This window comes from Melanotaenia boesemani, chromosome 20, assembly GCF_017639745.1.
Source record: "Melanotaenia boesemani isolate fMelBoe1 chromosome 20, fMelBoe1.pri, whole genome shotgun sequence".
In the NCBI taxonomy this organism is placed as follows: domain Eukaryota; kingdom Metazoa; phylum Chordata; class Actinopteri; order Atheriniformes; family Melanotaeniidae; genus Melanotaenia; species Melanotaenia boesemani.
The window spans coordinates 15,718,380-15,739,614 of NC_055701.1; the positions used below are offsets into that span (position 1 = coordinate 15,718,380).

At 38.3% G+C, this 21,235-nt stretch overlaps 1 protein-coding gene across 3 annotated transcripts in view; it reads right to left on the reverse strand.

The window, feature by feature from the left end:
* Nucleotides 1–21,235, reverse strand: part of aqr (aquarius intron-binding spliceosomal factor) — a 50,365-nt gene that overhangs the window by 22,131 nt on the left and 6,999 nt on the right. For all 3 annotated transcript variants that reach the window (XM_041971429.1, XM_041971428.1, XM_041971430.1), the window contains exons 12-27: nt 20,967–21,083; nt 20,738–20,851; nt 20,386–20,489; nt 17,703–17,805; nt 15,981–16,101; nt 15,431–15,572; nt 14,343–14,521; nt 13,538–13,705; nt 10,641–10,810; nt 9,464–9,705; nt 9,230–9,379; nt 8,696–8,765; nt 7,149–7,259; nt 6,564–6,673; nt 2,848–2,983; nt 990–1,199 (exon numbers count right to left, since the gene is read on the reverse strand). In XM_041971429.1, coding sequence (XP_041827363.1) covers nt 990–1,199; nt 2,848–2,983; nt 6,564–6,673; nt 7,149–7,259; nt 8,696–8,765; nt 9,230–9,379; nt 9,464–9,705; nt 10,641–10,810; nt 13,538–13,705; nt 14,343–14,521; nt 15,431–15,572; nt 15,981–16,101; nt 17,703–17,805; nt 20,386–20,489; nt 20,738–20,851; nt 20,967–21,083 — 2,247 coding nt within the window. The remainder of the gene's footprint in view (nt 1–989; nt 1,200–2,847; nt 2,984–6,563; nt 6,674–7,148; nt 7,260–8,695; nt 8,766–9,229; nt 9,380–9,463; nt 9,706–10,640; nt 10,811–13,537; nt 13,706–14,342; nt 14,522–15,430; nt 15,573–15,980; nt 16,102–17,702; nt 17,806–20,385; nt 20,490–20,737; nt 20,852–20,966; nt 21,084–21,235) is intronic.

Sequence of the window (21,235 nt, forward strand, 5' to 3'; positions counted from 1 at the left end):
GGCAGGGATGGAGGGAGGGAGAGAGAAGTAGACTCGGACAGCACTGGGGTATTAATATTTGATGAGTTACTATTTTAGTATTAATATTAAACCAATCAAAACATGCAATATTGATGAGGTCTATTTTTAACCTCCGTGGCTCCAGAGAGGCTGAAGTGTTAAATCAAGACAGTAAGGATACACAGAGGGTCAAGAGGGAAGAAAGAAAAAGAAAAATAAGTAAAAAGCAGTAAATACAGGGGAACCGCAGAGAAGTAAGTGTCTACACACAAACCCAGTCGGCAAACTGCATCTGTCTGTCAGGCAACAGATTCTCAGAATAGTCCTGTGACAGCTCATTGGAAGCGGCTTTTACATTTTAAAGGTAGACAGGTAAGCAACTGCAGCAGGATGGTGCTTGTACCTTGCACCACGTTCAGCAGCACCTCTTAATGGGTGTGCAGATTTCACTGCTGCATGGGTGAGGCTGAGGGAGGAGGGAGAGGTGTGGTGATGCAGTGATACAGAGGCCAGCCTGATAAATCAAGGTCACCACACATGTCAGGATATTACCTCTAGCCAATAACTTCTTTATTGCTTTTTGGAGACCATCTTGGTGTTCCCATAAATCTGAAATGTTTTTGTTATTTCTACTGAAATGGTTGATGAGCTGAAGAGGAATGATATCACATCTTCAGCTGTGGGTTCGTGAAAATTTGCGGAAAAATATAAACAAATAAAATAATGACAATAAACACAAGAGACCCAATAACAAAAAAAAAAAAAATATATATATATATATATATCTATATAAGCTGACACAGCTTCACTGTATTTCAGCAAAAAGAATAAGAAGGCAGTAAGTTATCTCAACTTTAGTTGTAGTGACGTGTGCTCTATAAATAAATTCACTTTTCCATGCTGCATTCAAGTAGCCTCTTTACATCCCACTGAGTGTTGCTCAGCAGTGAGGAAACCAGTGGACTCTAACATGTGAGTGACCTTCTTACCTCTAACTGGGTAAATATTTTCTTGATGTGGCGGTAGCAGCCCTCTGCGATGTCCATGTCTTCCTCATACGATCGGCCCTTGAACACAGGCTGGGGTGCGTTGGAAAAGTACTTTTGGAAGGGAAAGTATGCAGCAACAGCCTCCACCTCTACCTGCATGCCCTGTTTAGGTTTGACTTTGCTCATGTACTCCTCCCAGCGAGACATTACCTGGAGTGGGGAAAGAAAACTTTCATTCAACCCCTTCTGGATGAGTTCCAGCTGTGATATTTCTTCTTTAAATTGTGCATTTTTAAATTTCACGTGTTTTTGTTTCCGTTTTACAATACACAGAGACCTAATCATGGTCATTTTTAATTGCACAGAAGATGGAGTGGATTATATGTTTATGTTTACATTAAAAGACTGTAGGAATATGGTTTCTTTTAATCAGTGGCTTTAGTGAGGCACAATACATCTAGAATGTACACTGCAATGCTTAGCTGATGTCTATCTGCTGTCTACAAAAAATGGCTGCATGAGCACATACAGGGTTCTGCACAGCCCTGCCTTGTCCAATTAGTGCATCCTGTATTTTTACAGAATCAGTCAAATATAAAAAAAAAGAGAGAGAGAAAAAAAAACCTGAACAAATGAGAAAAGCTCGCCTCAGTCTCACAGAGGTCTCCCTACTGAGTAGCTAATAAACCAGCTTCAACCAAACAGCAGGGAGGCCTGGCTCTATAAATACTCTTGTAAAAAAAAAATCAACTTTAAGGAAATCATTAATGAGACTGCTCGAGGACTTAGCCTATATCATATTAATTATCTGTCTGTATGGATTACAAAAAAAAAACAAAACACACACACACACACACACCATTATCTTGTATCACAAGCAGAATGCCATGGTCAAAGATTTAAATGTCACATTCTGCTGGTTTGTTTTCAGAGCTACTACACATACACAAGTAAAGCAAATACAGTATCTGAAACACCAAATTAACACAGAACCACAGTGGTGTGTTAGAGCCAAATAAAAGGCTGGCAAACCACATTAATGACAACATCATATATCCACAGCTAGAGGTTAGGTAATAACAGGAATAGAGGATACTAAATACTGCAAGTATAGTAAGACAACTAAATGATAACAAATATCTGCTATAGGATGTGGTTTGAAAACACACAAGCTAATTCTCTGGTTTTAACTACTTTAATAAATATCTCACTTTTGTGAAATGATACAACACATTATTTAAGTGACAGCTAAAACTTTCCAGATTCCAAAGGAAGGTAGGTTATTTGAGCTCTCAATAACAGACACCCTGTACCTATTTAAAAAAGATTTTTTTTATAATCCATCCAGTGAAGAAAGGGAGTGCAAGAAAATAATTGTCTGCAGTGGCATTTCTCTCAGAGTCTAAGAATACACTAATAATGAAGCGACAGGAATAAACAGTATGCTGAGAATGCTTAGTAACGTGCACTCTAAGGCAAACAATACAAAGGGTCTGGGGAGTGGAAATTTCAATAATGCTACTATTTGATTGGCATGAAAGGTCTGAGAAAAAGGACAGCCATTACGGAAATCCATTCTAATAAATTCTGCAAAACATTTCCTGAGTCACCTTAGCTCACGGCTTTGTAAATCAATATCAAAATCCAAATGGAAAAATTTAAGGATTGGTAGTTATTAAATAGAGAATGGAGAGGAGCAGATGACTGTGAGAAAAAAAACATCTTAACTTCAGAAGGGTTCTTTTTTTAACCTCTATGCAATTACAAATTTAACTTGGAATTTCTGTCACTTTTATGTACAAGGTTATGCATAAAGCTGAACCAGAAAGTCAACAACAAAATACACATAAATGTTTACCTGATAGAGGTAGAAGTGCCCAGCTGTCTCACAGGTGTAAGACACATCTCCTGGGACACCCAAACTCTCCTGTAATCTTGCCACCTCTCTAAGAAGCTCCAGTCTTCGAGCTAGGACATAGTTCACTCTCCCATACCTGTAAACGGCACAACAGTCAGCCTGGATGAAGAGTCACAAGTTTTGATCTAGAAGCTGATGTCTAAAGAAATATAAGGACTCTTCTAGAAATAGTCATATCCTTTACTTTAAGATCCCTCAACCTCTGTTTGTCTTCACTCATTTAAACAATATGTTTTTTCTAATAATCAGGATGATTAGACAGTGTCGCAGCTTCCAAACAACTTTAACGCAACACAGCTGGTGGCATCACTGACCTACATACTGGTAAGCAACCCAAACAGAGAATTTTTACTATTATTTATGAAAAACACATTGTTTTTTGTGAATATTGACTTGGTTGTGGATATATAGTTAATTACAGAGTAAAATGCAGTAAGTGCAGACAGGAAGGAGAGAATGGACATTTTGTCCTTTTTCTTTGATGCATTTTGCTGTACAGCTGAAAAATTCTGACATGGCAATGAGACAACACACACACAGGAAGTAGGCGTGGTCATAGGGCAATACTAGAGGTGAAGACTATTTTTAGACCTTCTTCAAAGGTTCTCGGTCAACAGATGACTCAATGAGGATCACACTGCTCTTCCTGTTTGACTACAATAAAATTTAAAAATGGAAGTGACACGTCTGTTAAGAGAGAGCAGATACACAGATGTGAGTGAAATTATTTAAGTAATATTTAAGGGTGTTAAAAGGAGAGGACTGTGTGTTTCACCTTAAAGAAAAGAGCTTTCATGTGGTGGACATGTTCTTGGCATTATTTTTACGCTGGAACTAAACAAGGCTTCTGTTACACTTCCAGTCAGATCTGCTCTCAAAGTCTCATTAAAACAGGAAAAAGTTTGTCATGAAATGCAATGCAGCATTTTTAATTAATGCTGTAACTTCCCCTTTGTTAGGCATTCAGTGAAGCACTAACATCCCTTTTTTTTCCTTGTTTAAAGTGTTAATTAAAACTCTCTAGCTCTCTCCTCTTGCTTGTGTCAGTGGGGTGGAAGAAGTGTGGAGTCTGCATGTTGTTATGAGGCAGCGAGGCAGGGGTTGGGGGGAACCACATATTAAATGCTGCTAGCTAAAGCTCTTTCTTTTATGTCTGTGTTGCTGCATAATTTAAGAAAGCAAGAGTCTGCTCTCATGTGCAGACCTCAGTTTTCATACAACAGCCATGCAGCAGTTACACACAGGCTATAGCTCATGAGAAACATGCAGAAGCCTTCACATCCTCATTTAGAAGTAATGCTAAGAGCTTTAGGGTGTAATTTGCTAAGTAATTAACAATGAAGCCCATAAGGAAACTTTAAATAGCAACTGCATAAAATTGTATTTAATATTCAGTGACACTGAGCTATTTATAGTCAGACCTGGCTAAGAAATATTGTTTGCAAAAAAGAAAAAAAAAATTGAACTGATTTATTTAACGATTGCGTTAAATTTAGTAGCATGTCAGCTGTAAATGTTTTGGGTATCTTTAGACAGTTGAGTAGTCCTCAATTTTATCATGAGAGCTTATAATCCACTCTTTGCCCAGCTAACTGTCTCAGTAGTAAAAACTGAGTCACTCTCCTTCAAGGCACTCTCCTGTGTGTGTGTCATGTAACCTACTAAAAAGAAAAAATTGAGTTAAACAAATTTCACTCCCACACAAATTTAATTAGTATTGTCATCCAGCACTGCTTTAAAGAAGGGCTCCTTCCTCACCAGTACTTAAAATTCATTCTTATGGTGTGGAAAAATAGATTTATTCATGTAATTATCTATTCATTCATCATTTTCTTTATTAAATCAAACCAATCAGTGTTGTAAATAAATGATTCAAATGATTCTCTGACACAAAAGATAGACAAGATTGCCAGGCTTGTGACAGATCAACTTAATTTTTTTACATTTCCACATGCTACAGGTTAAATTGTATGTTTACTTTGGTCACCTACAACAGGAACCACCACCTGATATTCAAGATATATAAGAGTAATTTTGAGAATGGGAAAATTAGAAATAGTGTTCTGTAATTGGGATTCCAAAATAGCAGGGACAAAGTGTGAAATGTAAATAAAAACAAATTGTAATGATTTACAAACCTCATAAACCAGTATTTTTATTGATAACAGAACACCCATTAAATGATAGAAAAAAGGAGTTTTCATTTTATTGTGAAAAGTATTAATTGATCTTTAATTTGATGGTAGCAACATATCTTGTATATGTTGGGACAGGATCATGGTTACCACTGTGTAGCACCTTTTAATCTTTTAACAGCTATCCGTAAACATCTGTGGACTGAGGAGACCAGTTGTTGGATCTTTAGGAGAGGAATGCTGTCACTTTCACACCAGGATAATCAGGGGAACTCTGAAGGTTTTCAGACCTTTGTTTGGTTTGCTTTGAAACTTGCAACTAGGGATGTGAAGATTACTTGCTTTCTTAATTAATCATGGTATTGAACATTATGATTAATTCATGGTAAAGATTCCTTTATATTGTCAGTTTCCGTCAAAGATCATGCTGTCAGATCAGAGCAACTTGTGCACAGCACGAAAACAAAGTTATTTGATATATGATACGAATCATCCTGCAGCCACCCTCTTTGTTTCTGGACACCTGAAGATAAAACTAGTTGTTAGGCTTGAAAACTGTCAGAATCTTCATAAATAAGGAGGATAAAGTGGTTTTGGGTGGATTCTGTTCACTGCTGTGGCAAGACACCTACATGGCTAAAATCAGTTTCTCTCGCCTAGAGATAATAAAATTCACACTGTAAGCGTTAACTTGCAAGTGAACCGAGAGTCCCAGTTTTCAAGCAGACCATAGATTGCTTCTTTAATCTGCTAAGTTCTATGGAAGCAGACCTGGGTTTGTTTAAAGTGCACCAAACCAGTCCTGCACCTAGACTCTTCTTTGACCGCAATTTCCATGACATGGACATTTCTGTTTTAATGCAGTGCCACCTGAGAGCCACAAGATCATGCACATCCAATACTGAATTTGGGCCACGTCCCTTATTCACGCAGATGTCTCCAGGTTCTCTGAACATTTTGACTATATCATTGAATTGTTTTCATTTACATTTTATACAGCGCCTAAAATGATTTTTGTGTAAAATTGCTATAAATCTTACACAACAACTCACTTCCACTGGATTTCTAAATTGTTTAATATGTGCACACTTTTGGTAGTTATGATGTGGCCAGGCCTTCCACTTTCGAGGTCCTCCATCACTCATTATGATTGTAAAACTAACTAGAACCACCAGTTTTGGTGCATAATAATAATGAAAGCGTTAATCAGGGACACATTAGCTGCAAGTGCAGCAGGGTCAGATTGCTTTTACTGGAGGAAAGCTCTGCGAATCTAGCGACCTAATGAAGACAAAAAAGGTCCGTGGCCTGGCAGATGAGGGTATCGAGTAGCCCTGTCACTGCATTGGCTCAGACTCATTATGTACTTGGGCAGCTGCTTTTGTGTGTGCGTGTGTGTGAAAGAAGTGAATGCACTTTCACACATGGATGTGTCGTCTAAGTTTTCACATGCATTTTTTTTTTTTTTTTAAACACAAATATCTGTATTTGTTCTCTCCACCTGTCGTGTGCTTTCCTCACCTGCTGAAGTCCTTCTCCGTTTCCAGCTCTTCCTCTCCGTGGCCCAGACGCAGAAGGTGGCGCTCGTCTATGTCTAGAGCCATGATCTTTTCAAACAGCTGGTTCAGAGCCTGGTGTGGGATGAACCAGTAAAACAAAGAAAGGTAATTAAACACCAAAAGTCTTTTCCTAAAATGCATGTTTGATGTGTTTAATGCAAGTGAAATATGTTTGTTATAAAGTTTTAAAGTCAGCTTCTGTTAGAGATGTTAGTGGCAGAGATTGTTGCAGAACAATAATTATGAAACGATGTTTCTTGTGGATAAGTTTCTTTCTGGCAAGCATCCATTGGTGTTAAAAAGCAGATTAGTTTATGATTAAAAACTAAGGAGGAAGACTGAGGCACAAGAGAGCTTAATTTAATTTTTCCCCCCTATGGTATAAATGTGACTACTGCCTGATTAATGGAGTTCTAAGCACAGGCTGCAAATTCTCCAACTTTGGTGTTATTTTAAGAGAGTTTTTAAGGAAACTTTTTTTTTACTAATTTACAGCTTTTTTTGTTGTTGTTATAAAATGCCTGATAGTGTGTGTATGTGTGTTAACCTGGTTGGAGTGTGTGACTATGAGGGTCCTCTGCTCTGGAAAATTGTGATAGAGATTTGAGATGATCTGAACAGCAACATCTGTTTTTCCGGTGCCTGGTGGTCCCACAACCTGGAGACACAACAGGAAGAAAAGAGTCATGGAGGAAAGAAAAAAGAAGAGTGCCAAAAAAAAAAAAAAAAAAAGACAATAAACACAAGCTGTAATGAGGGCTGGGCGATATGAACCAAATTTCAGAACTCAATATCTTTTTTTACCTAAATCACAATATAAGATATCTATCTCAATATTATTAAGGATTAGCAGCACATGTACATTAAACTAAAATAAATCTGTATATTAAATTAAATGCTCTTAAAACTAAAAGATACCTTTAACTCAAAACAAGCTATCTCAATATAAACGATATTCCCTCATTCTATACCACGTGTGATCAAGTTTCGATATATTTTAAAAATCTGGATGTATTGCCCAGCCCTTGTGCCAAAGACAGGTTTGTTCACGCTAGCCAAAACAGCTTATATATCAATTTGAAGAATGTGTGACTGCTTGTAATAGCAATGAGATTAACATTGTAAATATAGCGTCCATATGTTCCTAGTCCCAACCATGACACAGACTAAACCTAACCAGGTAGGCTTCATGCCAAATGTTAACCACAGTTCTGCTTTGTTTTTTTTTGTTTTTTTATTTAAAGGAAATTGTTATAAGACATACTTAAGCATATGGGTGTATTTTAATTGGAGGCCACGCTGAGATCATCTAGTGGCTGTTGCAGTTGGCCATAGGCATGTCAGAACAGGCGGGGCTAGTGGTCCATTGTCAGCCATGCTCAGATTGACCAAATGCAGTGAAATGGTGTCCAACAGGGTGGTCATTTAGAGTGTACATACAGGCAAGGACAGAGAGCCAGTGTGGAGAGGAAGAACAAAGTATAATTTGGGCCTACCTTTTGTAGGTAAATCAGTTCCACTTCCTCACTATGAACATGTTATAATAATAACCTTAAGCCTTGTTTACTTAACTAAAGAGAGAGGGGGAGGAGGGGTGGGGCTATATCTAATTTACAACATAAATATTCATGAAACAGATTGGTCTCTCAGGTGAGTAATCTCTTCTAAAAATAGTAGGTGTAATTATATAATTCTGCATAAATCAGTACATCATCAGCTCCTTGGTTTCCCTACATGAAAGTTGGGTGAACCAGGAGGTGGTGTGCATTTGCTATGGCTGCTAATGAGTGCAACATATGCCAAGATTGAAGGTAAGAAGGGGTGAAGAGAGAGGCACATGAAAGCATGTTAGGTGTTACAGTACACCGAAATAAAAACAGCAGTGGGTAAGACATGGCTGACGTATTATTTTGTTTTGGACCATTTTGTTCCCAATAACAGAACTTATGTTGGGTTTTTGTTATTCTAAATTCGTGAGGGATATTGTGGAATATTTTGGAAATACAAAATCCAATTTTTTTAAATAACTTCAATTTCTTTTCAACATTTGTGTGAAGAGCTTAAACAGTAAAGAAGTAATTATAATATTCTTACCATGGTAAGTCCTGGCTGCATCCCAGCTCGAATGGCTTCAATCTGAGTTGGCGTGAACTGAATTGTATTCCTGCGAACAATTTACATTTACAGACGTGAAAACAAAAAAACACCATAATTTGGTTGAGATAATGAACATCCTAGATAGTACAAACATATTTTCATTTATGTTTTTGTTAGTTTTCTTGAAAGATCCTGAGTGTTGTGATACTTATTGAGACCATTTTGATAGATTTTTGAGCCAATTCAAACATGAGTAGATGCAACTTAACAACCAAACATGCACCTGAATGTAACATAACATGTCATAAAGCTTGATACCTACAACAAACAGTTTAAAAACCTGAACCTCTACGCAGCTGACTACATTATGTCACACACTTAAAGTACTGATGTATCATGTGCTGTGGGTAACATCTTACCAACAGTTTTGAAATAGCTGAACACAAATTTCATAAATTTTAGTGAATTATTCTACAACCTCTTGAACTTTATTAAGATGGAAGTGGGAGAACTTGAGTTTTGGCCTCTCACCGTTTGGGCTGGTTGTATGGGTAGGGCCCACGGTTGGGGGTGACATAGGGTTCAACAGTCAAGGTCTTGTCTTCCTCCTTCTCTTTGATTTCTTCATCAGCCTTTCTCTTCTTCCCTTTGTCTGGTTTGTTTGAGATAGGAAACTTGATTCTAGTAAAGTAAAAGAAATAAAGAACAGAGGGTTAAAACAAAATGTAAATGATAGATTTGTACAGCGGGTTCTTTGATTTTCACCTGAAAGGAGGGACTTGCAGTTCAGGGTTCTCCTCTGAGACCTTTACATTGTTCTCAGGGAAACATGACCGTAAGTGGTCCAGGGACAGAAAGGTGTCATTGAAGTCCAAAGTAGAGATTTGATTTGGCATCTTGGAATAGTGGGCACTGCCTGGGTCACCATAGCCTAGGATGATGTCATGGAGCCAGGCTGGAACAACACATTCTGTGTTCATCAGGTTTCTGATGGTTTCCAGAACCGCCTGAAACAGACAGAAAACAGAGTTGTAGATATAAAACCGACAGATCTGAAGAATAAACATGAATTCTAACTGACTGAGCCCCTCAAAAAATCCTCCAAGAAGTAGTTTAGCTGGATTAGAATACCTCTGGTAAGGGCTGATGGAAAAGCAGGTGATTTTTAAGACTGTCAATTATATTTTAATGAGCTGCAAAGTGTCTAATATCATGTAAATCAAGCAGTAAGTTAGAAAATATGACTAGTTTTGAGTGTGAGTCATAGATCTAAACAAATGCTTGTTTACATCCCATCAGCTCCATTTCTGAATTCAAGGGGAAAAAACAAACCAAAAAAAAAAAAACTCCCACTGATGAACATCTGTCTCTCCTCTGGTTGTGAAAACAGCAAGGGGTGTGCAGATTCAGAGACAGCACATTTAACAAAGCTAAAACTATAAGTTTTAAATTAAATCTGAACATTTTAAAAACATTTATGAAAATGAAGCAAAGCAACATAAAACTGGAATTTTTAACATATTTAGAAGTTTCACATATTTAGAAAATTAATATTTTCACACTTAAGGTCCATGTTACAAAATTTAAAGTCAAAACCTTAGACATGGTTTTGCTTTTTATAAGCCTTCTGACAACACCCACATGTAACACTGACTGTACAATGTGGTTTTGTCTTTGTACAGTTAGAACAAAAAAATACTTAATGCGGGTTTTCTTCCACACAGGGATTCTAAAAGGAGGGATAAAGGGAAATTATTGTAATAGCCTTGAGTGGGTGGCAATCTCAAAGATACCCTGCCCCAACATTAGTACTACAACACTCGAGAGAGTATGATAATAAATATGAAACATCACTGAAGGTGGTGGTGTTGGCAGGACTAGAGCTTAAGGTCTTTAAGAAAAGCCTCGAAATAAAAAAAATGCTTAAACATGTAGTCCAAACCTTGAAGTTGTTCTCCTTGGGTTTGCGTCTCATGATGATGTTGAAAGTCTCATATGGGTCTTCGGTGCCATTCTGAATACTGCTGGTCATGTCCTGCTGATACTGGTTTGGGTCCAGCCACACACGAAACGTTCTGGTGTCCCCACGCAGCTTAGGCTTTGGTTCCGGTCCTAGAATACAGTGACAGGAAAAGTATTTATAGCAGCAGTTAACTAATTATAACCCAAATGGAAAAACACACTAAAAATCATATTTTTATAGCTTTTTGAAAACCATGCTGCAAACTTTTTCAGTGTTAGTAGAGATCTAAGTGAAGGTTAGGACAGCAAAACAGAGCAGCATGGCATAACTTTATAACTTTAAAAGGAAAAAGTTCTTATTTAAAACTGACTCTAACCTGGTTTATTTTAAGATGTGAAGCCCATCCTTTAATAATACGTATTAAACATTAATAACAAGCTTGGCTACCTCTGTGCAAAGATATAACCAAGCTCCTCATGAACAGAGATCACATGTTGATGCTTGACTGACTGACCACAGGCTTGAGGCCTATTTCCACAGGGACTCTATGTGGTGGACAAAATGCAGCTTTCACAGACATATAAACAGATTCTGTGCGGAGCTTCGGGGCAAAGAGCAGGAAAATGTAATGAATCTTGTCTGCTGCTGATGTGTGTGCCCATGTGCACAGTTATGTGGTTTATATGGGGATCATCAAATCTTCTTGCTAAAATGAGTATGGCGATGCTTAAGAGTAGAAGCTCCACCCTCAACACAATGCAATAACAATGTGGGCAGCCAGGCCAGAGTGTGAGCAGTTATAACTGGTATCTGCCATTTAAAAGGTGAGATTAAATGGAAAGCTTGAAGGGAGATTTGTGCTTATAAATATAAAAACATGCACATTCATCAGATCATACACTACACTAAATTCTGTATTTGATTAGAAGAGTTGTTGTAATAAAACATGACTGTATCCCACAATGCACTTCTCATTTTGTGTTGTCATACTTTTGATTCTCTTGACCTCACTGCACCACCTAGTTACCCAGAGTACCACTTATTCCTGCTGGAGATCTGAATGTTTAACTAAGCTGACACTGGCAGGACATGTTCCCTGGCATAGTTTCTATTTAGAATGGACTTCCTTCTGCATATTTAATCCAAGCAGATGAGACAGGACAGGGAAAGGGGTGCTTTAGCACACAGACACATGTTCTGATGGAAGAAAGAGACAAATACTTGCAGGGTAACTCAGGTGAACCTGCCACTCTATGCAATTGCTTTAGGCTGCAAGCAAACATGACAGAGCAAAGAGAGATTGAGCTACTGTTTAAAAATATATTATAGGCTAGGAAAGATTAGGGATTTGAATTTGGTCTGAGGGTATTCATCCTGTGTTAGATTTCAGACTGTTTATTAGAGCTACCACAGTTCCTACATAATTGCATTAGCACAATTATCTGAGCTGATCAGAATAACTTTGCATCAATGTTAGAATCACTTCCATTTCCCATCAGTTTTAATCCCCTAAAAAGGTATTAATGTTCCTCAAAATTGCAACTTTTCATGTATTTGCTATTAGGAGGGGAAAAAAGAAAACTCTACATGGCCTAATAACAGGGGATGTGACTCTTTCACTGTTCCTATTCTATGAATAAGGATCTATGAAAGTCACTACTCTGGCTCTGCCCACGAATCTTCCAACAAGCAGATGGCAATTGACTTCCCTGTTTACTCTTGCTCTACTGTGCTCTGCTGTGGTCAGCCACTGAACTACAGATCAATTGTCCATAAGTGGAAGCTAAATTGCACAGGGTCACATGCATGTGAAAGTATCAGAAGTACTTAATTCCTATTGTTTTCATCATCAGAAATACAGCACTTGCCAGCTGGCTTAGCAGATGTGGGTGAAGCTGCCAGGGCAGGCACATATAGCAGCTACGGCCTGAAGAACAAAAGCAGCTAAGGGGGCCAGTGGTAGCTAGGAAACCAGAGTTGCAGCTGCTAACAGCTGTTCACTTGCTTAACTGACTGGTGCTGTAAGCGATTTAAAGTAAAGACATTTCTATTCTAATAGGTCCAGTTGCAAGCCATCAGTATTGTTTAGTATGTTGGTATGTTCAAAGGTACAGATGTAGCTGCTGAGAATTGTTGACAGATGCTAACACTTCTCATGGCTTGTCCTAGCTCTTATTTAATTGGCTCCTCAAAATGCATGCCTATTAGCCCAGAATCAGCTGATGAACAACAGCACTGCTGGTTAGAGTGGAAAGTTCTCTGATGCTACCTAGATGCGTGCAAGGAGACACTGATGCAAGCCCGTTCAGCCTCTGTTACTTCTCTTGCCTTGACTACACATTGCACCTCTGCACTTTTGAAGATGACACCATTGATGTTTATGTGAAATCATGTCAGGCCAGTGGAATATGCCAGTCAGAGCAGACTAATCTTTAATAATGATTAACAGTAAATTTGCATGATATGTATGTGCCTAAGAGACCTGCTCTTTATGCCTGATATCTAATATGTTGTTGCTGACAATACCTTCTTTCAGTAGTGAGTGGAGCTCATATTACCATACTCTGCAAGGCAAGCACTTAGTGTTCTCTTACTGAAACAACTTTGTGCAAATATAGCCAATTTAAGTAGTCATTTAAATCTATCACATAAAGCAGAGGCCAGGGCTCTCAGGTGGTGCTGTTGACCTGAGGCTAATGAAATGTTAATGTGAACAGGCCAGGTCTAATTGTGACTGCCACCATGAAGACACCAGCCTGACCCTTTGCTGATAGGTGAGATTGTGCATGGGTCTGCCTGGAGGAAGGATGGCATGTGTTCTTGATGTGTTTGTTTGTGTGCGTGCATTATGCAGGTAGAAGCATATGTGAGTATACCTTCTTCAATGACACGACCTTTGTCATCCAGCATACCCTGTACCTCGCAGCCTCTCACGTACACCAGGCCAGTCTGATCTACAAAGGACTGGCGCCGGTCAAAGCGTGTGCCGTAGAGTAAGACGGGCCGCACTGTGATAAGAAAGCAAACATCGTGCTTCCTCAAACCTTAAGGGAGAGAGGACGGAGTGAGAAAAACAGGAGAGAAAGGAGTTTAGAAAGAAAAAAGGACATGAGAGGGACAAAATAAATATGAAAATAATAATTCATAATTAAAATAAATAAACTCACAAAAGCAGTTGTAAACAGAGGGTACAATTAAATGGGGATATTTGTTTTTCTTTAAGATCTACTGATAATTCATTTCCATTCAATATTTGTTATTTATATAAGACAATTACAACACATTGGCATACAATTACTGGGATACATACAGAATAACCTGTATTTTTTCCACTGAGCTACAGGAGAAAGCAAGTCAAAGACTTGAAGCAAATAAAAAGCTGTCAAACTCCTGTCATCTCTTGTGTCTTTATCAACAACACGGAGACAAAGAAAGAAAATTTATCAGGGTATAAAATACAAAAGGTGATGAGGCTGCACAGAAATAGCCCGTCTTCAAAAAGATATGAAGGTGGGCAAAGGTCAGGAGTCAAAGCCGGATAGGAAGGAATGCAGCGAGAAAGGAAGACTTTATAAAGGTTACGAACTACATAGTGGGAGATATAATAAAAGAAGAAATAGGAAAAGAAGTAGAAGAATATATGTAGAAGATGAGTAATAATGCATCACAGTTGACTTTTACCTTCCCACTCATGCTTGATATGATCTTGGACATTGAGGTTAATGGTCACGTCAGCCCGTACACGAGCTGGCCAGCTCTCTCCAATGTTGGGCTTGGCGACCTCTACTATTGAAAAAGAGGTGATGGTCTGAGCCATCCGAGCCCAGCCCCCAAAAACAACACCGCCATACTCTGACTGCCTGTGTGAAAAGACATGACATGAAGGTAGGACAAGCGCTGTGGGCTGTTGTCAAGAAAGAAAATGAGTTGGATTTAGGGCAGCATGTGATACTGCTGTTTACTTATTTACTTTTGAAGAATCAACAACAAGTTAGTACAATACCTGATGTAATGGGAGCACTTGTTATGTTAAGAAATCGGTTTCTAAATGCAATGTCATTATCTGTTAATAACATATTGTCAATGTGCTGTTCCATTCATGTAGTTACATTAATAGTTGTAAGCAGAAAAACAGAAGTTTTGATTATTTTCAACTTTAAGCTAACATATTTTTAACAAAGAAAGTAATAGGATATTGTGAACCAAGGCTATGTTCACACTGCAGCTCTTGATGCTTAAATCTGATGGGTTTTTTTTTTTTTCGAAATCTGACTTTTTTCCATGGGCATTCACATTATTATTTTAATGACCTTCATCACAGTGTGTACGGTACGTGGCTGTGAAGTAACATGCATGCACAGAGAAAAGCATGACGTCACGCAGGGTGTAGTGTTTACAAAAATAAATATGGGTACTTCGTGTGTGTGTATATATATATATATATATATATATATATATTCATTTGGAAGTACCTGCACGGACGGAACCAAGAAAATTATGCCCAGTTGATTAATGAAATGATTTGATATTGCCATGATTAAATATCGATGCGTTCCCCTTCCACCAACACAGATTTGCCTGACTTCTGGGATGATCTAGGACCACATATGAAAGTGGCCTGGGTCAGGTTTTAAAAATAAAAAAAAAAAATCGGATTTGTTATTAAAAATTCGGTGAGACACATATGGGGGCAAAAAAAATCTGAATTGAACTGCAGTGCGAACAGAGCTGATTAGGTTTTAAAACTAATAAAGCTAAGAATATCTCACCATGGTTTCATCCTCCAAACCACATCCTCTATATCTTGTCTGATCTCATAAGTGGACTCCAAACGAAAGAGGTTAAAGTTCCTCAAAAGGTAGTCATGGAGGGTCAGGAACTGGAGATTCAGCTTTGGTAGAGCTAGACAGCCTGACAAAAAGAAAAAAAAAAAAACAGAAAATAAATGAACAAATATAATCAGTGCAAAGAATAAAACAGCAACAACAACAATAAACAATAGAACAAAACAATAGAAATAATCCACACATAGATTAAATAAAGGTCATGCATAAGATGGGACAGTATAAGAAGCTAAGTTTTAGTGATATAGTTAAAAGGCTATTAAATTTAATGCCAACTAAAAAGGATTCCACATAAAAGAGGTTGCAATTAGATGCAGTTGAGGTATTTAAGATAAGGGATAACAAAAACTGTGAGATAGCACAAAGGAGTGATTACACTAAAACTGATCAGCATGCTAAGGTAAATGCCAACACAATGACTAAATAACTCAATCATTCACTTTCACTCAAGCATTAGTTTATTTACAACACACACCTTCCCCTGAGTAGTACTCTGTAGGGACAATGTTTTCATCCCAGATTATCTTCTCTGTTGGATAAAGGGGCATCTGGTTCAGTTGCTCAATCTGAGAGATTCTGCGCTCATGTCGGGACACCTGTGCACGTATGAGCGACACAGAGAAAGACATCAACAGAAAGAAACTGGGTTAATGAAAAAAAAAAAAAATAAAGGTTATGCTCTCCTGCCCCATTCTGCTAATATTTTATTAACTTAACTTTCTCTCTTACTAGAAGACAGCATCAAAAAAAGAATTAGGTCACTCTGACCAGTCTGTTACCACGTGTCATTGTTTGTCATCTTAAGAATGTGTGTGTGGGGGCTTAAGACTCGTACTTACATATACATGTACTTAAGGTTATCATAAGGCAAAAGTGTTTACTTCTTTTGTTTGTTTATTTTTTGTCTGGTAGAAAAGGGAATCAGCAAATATTATTACAGGATTTATCTGAAGTGTTTGTACACTTAGAAACACTGTTTAACCTGCACAACTAGGATCAAATAATCATTATTATAGATATACTGCTTTTTCAGGTATTAAAAAAATTGCGTGATCAAATTTGGGTACCTCACCCATTTTAGTTTAATTTAGTAGATACTAATTGGCTTCAATCTCCCCAACCACTGATGTCTATCAAGAAGTTAATTTTTTTTTGTCTTGTTTTACTGCTACTACAGACTCATTTGATGTTTTGAGGCGACCATAAAGCATATGGTGTAACATAAATGTTGTCATAGAGTGTGTGCGCAAATGTCTCTTCAGAGGAATGTGTTTGTGACAGTTTGTTGTAACCAAAGGATGGGCAAACTTGGTCCTCAAGGGCCGCGGTGCTGCAGCTTTTGGATGTTTTCTGCTGCAGAACACCTGAATCAGATTAAGGTTCGGACAGAACTTAAGCTGTTGAGAAAAGCCATTTAATTTCAATCAGGTGTGCCGGAGCAGGGAAACATCTAAAACTTGCACATTTGTAGATGCTGGACATGGAAGAGATGAAAATTATAATAACGATTACAGGTCAGTAGTTTCTGCATTGATCTGTGTGCTTGTTCATAGATGAGTAAAACTGGACAATCTTCAATGTTAAGGGGTAACCTCAGCCACAAAGAAAAAAAAGAGTATGTATCGTTGGTTATGTTTAACTGTGACAGGCTAGCAGGACAGGGATCCAGCAAAATCCCTGGAGAGGATAAAAAAAAAAAAAAAAGCTAAATTAGGGGAGCAAAGCAAGGGCAACCAGACAATACAGTTGAATTAAGTCATGGTTTTCAAGCAATGCAACAAAAGTTAAAAAAATGACTAAAGGGCTCTTTATCTCATAGACACTCACTTTAATTGGTAAATTAAGAGGGATAGGGCAGTGAAGAGGGGGATTTTATATGTGTGCCAAGGTCAAGAGCTTAAATTAATTACCTTAAAATGTGAAACACAAACCCTATAATGCCGAAGCAATGAGTGGCAAATTAATGTTCTCAAAAATAATTTTTTTTAAAACACAGTCAATAGATAACCCACCAATATATGATGCATTACTTCATCAATTTAATGCTCTGGGGGTATTTAAATTTACAAGGACAGTCAGGAAAAAAAGAAGTTTAATATTTGATTTTAAGATTTAAATTACATATGGACCATCATCAGATAGTTATAGATTCAAGGCTTAAATGCCTACATAGACATGATGCCAACACTATCCTTACCAGCAACTCAAGGAGAACTTCTTTCTCAATGGTGGTGTCTTGTCCTTCTGGAAGCTCTGGCAGCAAGCACAGATATGAGGCCACCCGGTGGAGCATGTTGGGACTACAGAAAAACAGGAGATTAGTCAACAAGAACATTTACATTTGCAAATTACAAATTTAGCTGTCACTCTTATCCAGAGCAGGGATGACAATAAGCAGATAATAACTAAAGATAATGACTAAAATTATGAAGATTAAGAGGAGCAACAGGAACAATCTGGTGTCTGCTCACAGTGCAATTGATTTAAAAATGTATTTCAGACTTTACATGCCATGTCTATAATAGAAATGTATAAGTCAAACCCTCTTTCTGGACACTAACTTAGTGAGATTCTTCAGAAGGTGACAGAAGGTGAATGTAAGAGGATACACAGCCTTATAAAATTCTTTATGCTTATTAGCACTGCAGCACAAAGCAATTCCTCTGTTTGGTTTGACACTGCACTTCTGCTCAGTCAGCGTGTACGTTAAGGGCCGAGGGCGCTCTGATGAGACAGGATTATGAAAATCAAAGCCCATCTCCGTCTCAGAAAGCTGAGGCGTGGCTCTCTGCATACAGACCTGTTTTAATCAAGCTGACACACTGTGACACAGGCAAGGTCTGGTGCATAGCGAAGGACAAGACCTGGACACAGTGTGACAGGCCTGGACAGCCACACGTGGCAATGACCAACTGTGACCGTATACGTGCATCCATTCTGCTACTTATGATGCCACACAAGAGCAGTGGGGTGGCAGTTCTGCCAATGTTGCACTTTGATGGCCCAGTGGATGACCTGGCATGGGTTATGTGGACATGCTTTCCCATAGCAACAAAATAACAGGAGCACAACAGCTCACTGTGAGTAAGTAAGATGGCTGGGCCAGGTCATGACTGACAGCATAACCAGTGACAGGGTAAGGTAAGGATGTGGGGAATAACAGAAACTGCTCTACAGTAAGATTCCTCTGTAACCTAAGATTTGTCTAGTCCTGTTAGAATTGTGAGTCACCAAACCAGCAGTTAAGTTAATATGGTGTTTAATTAACAAAAAGACTCCTTTAAGTTGCAACAAGAGACAAAGACACTAGTCCATTAACTGGTTTGGTCATGATAAATGAGCAGAAGGAAGTGCCTCTAAACTGCCTCTAAATGGTTCATTTTCTGTGTATGTCATTTACATCATGACTACAAAACATCATAAACCTGGAAAGATTTTTTTTTAACTTATTTGGTTATCTTTGCTAACATTCTCAGAATAGATGCCAGGATCAAATGAATAAAAACAGAAAAATATTGTCATCTTTCCCAATGACTCATCCACAGCAAATGTAATCCACATAACTAGTTTAACCAATTATTTGGAGATTTCCTGAAGTAATGACCAACTCATTTCATTTTTTAGCATTTTACAGGGATGGAGTCTCTTTTACTGTATATTCAACTTCGTTTTTGGCTAGAAATGCACTCAAGTTTCAAATGAATCAAATAAGTGTCAAGCGTAACGGTGTGTGTATGCACAGACAGGCTATACAAGGATGCTGCGTTAGTGTGTTTGAGGGACTTAGCGGATAAATTCAGAGCGGCGGTTGACTGGGAGCTTAGCACATCAGTAGCACAGCTGGAATAAACTGGCATTAGAGTGAGTTATTTGGATAAAAAAAAATGCCTTGTTAAATCTGATCGGCATATTTGGAGTTACCCAATAGGTGCCTCGGTGACAGTTACAGAGCACAGAACAATGCACTTCCTGCTGTATTCAAAATCCCTAATTCCAGGAAAAGAAGTAGAGCTTCAAATATAAATACAAGAAATGGTTCAGCTAAGACTTTACCTGATTCAGCTCAGCTTGACTCATAACACTCTGACTCAAAGAAACTTACTGACGGGGTTTAAAACATTCATAATCCACTAGAGCAGTAAAAAAAGAAAAAAAAAAAAACATGGAAAGCAAAGAGAAAAAAACACTTCATAGAAATCAAAACAAAGACCTCAAGCACAAATACAGGATTTAAAGACCTTGCAAAGGTTTCTCAGTAATTTTACAATGTCATCACAGACCATGAATCAGGGCTTTTCTCTCCCATTCACATGAGTACAGCACACACACACACAGGCCAGTTCATCAAAGTGAGGGTGTTTTTTGGCTCTTTGGCAAGCTAATATGATCTGACAAACACAGCTGTTCAAAGAGTTTATTCTCAAGCCACTGCAAATCGATTAAATTAATGAGGCGTGCCTCTCTCTGGCTGGTACCAGCTGCCTGTTCAAGGGTTCACTAGCTGCCTTTTAGCAGGGAAGTCAGGCAGCAATGGCAGCGCCACTATATTACAACAAGATAGCTATATGTATGTGCCTGTTTTTCATATGCAGCTTGTGTTTATAGTGATTAGGAGAACTTTAGCATCTAGCACCAAGATGCTGAAGGTAAATGTTTTCTGATCTGTACGTATAAAAAATAAATACGCCAAGGACCACTTAAGTAAATATGAACATTTGAACATCTGGAATCAGTCTTGTTTATTGAAACAGCAGCCTGCGGCTAACAAGGTTCGTAGTAATCAACCAGTCTTGCATACTCTCTCAACACTTCCTTCCATCTTTGCACAAGCAAACAGAATCTTGGTTGTGTAAGGTGTCTTTAGTGGTGCTGGTATTTACCTGAGATGTCCAAAGAGTTTGGTCAAAGATTCTCGCGTGTCCACTGCTGCAACACTGGACAAAGCAAAGTCATGCAACTCTGGGAAATGAGCAAAAGCTGCCCTCTGCAAGACAGAAACGTAGGAGCACAACGTTTACGACAGTCGAGATTAGAGGGAGCATGAACCAAAAACATTAACATCAAAACATATATAATATGCATGTTATTAAACTTAGAAATATCAAATAGCTAGTAGCAGTATTTTACAATCAAACAATTCACACATGTCCTGAGGAGAGTCAATGAAAAAAAAAACACAAGAGCCAAGAAAGCAGAAAGTGGATGAGATTTACCACTTAAGTCTGTCTTTACCTGCAGTGAGGTGATTCTGTCATAGTGCAAAGTGGTCATCTCCTTCTCAGTCAGGGCATTTCCTGTCTGGTCATTAATCTCAAAACCAGCATAGAACTTGAGCATGTCCAGAAGCTGCAGAGGTAAGACAAGACAGCAGGTTACTTCCAAACATAAAACTCAGAGCTCACAAATATTTCTTCTGCATGTGTGAATATTTTCATCACACAAGTAGTTACATATGTTGTACCTGGCAGAAAAGATGCCCCTCCTTCTCTCTTTTGGTGAGGCCAGAGAGATGGCAGCTGACCACCAGATGAGCATCATCCATCACTGTATTGAACCAGCGTCTGGTGGGCAGAAGAGCCTACACACACAGGACATCATGTTTACAGCATTCAACTACATGCGTTCAGTTGAGCATAAAAACCTAACTGTTACTTTGTACCAACAAATGTGAGAGGAACTTCATGAGGGAAAAAACAGAGGGTAAAATAATATTTCATGAAAACAGGAATA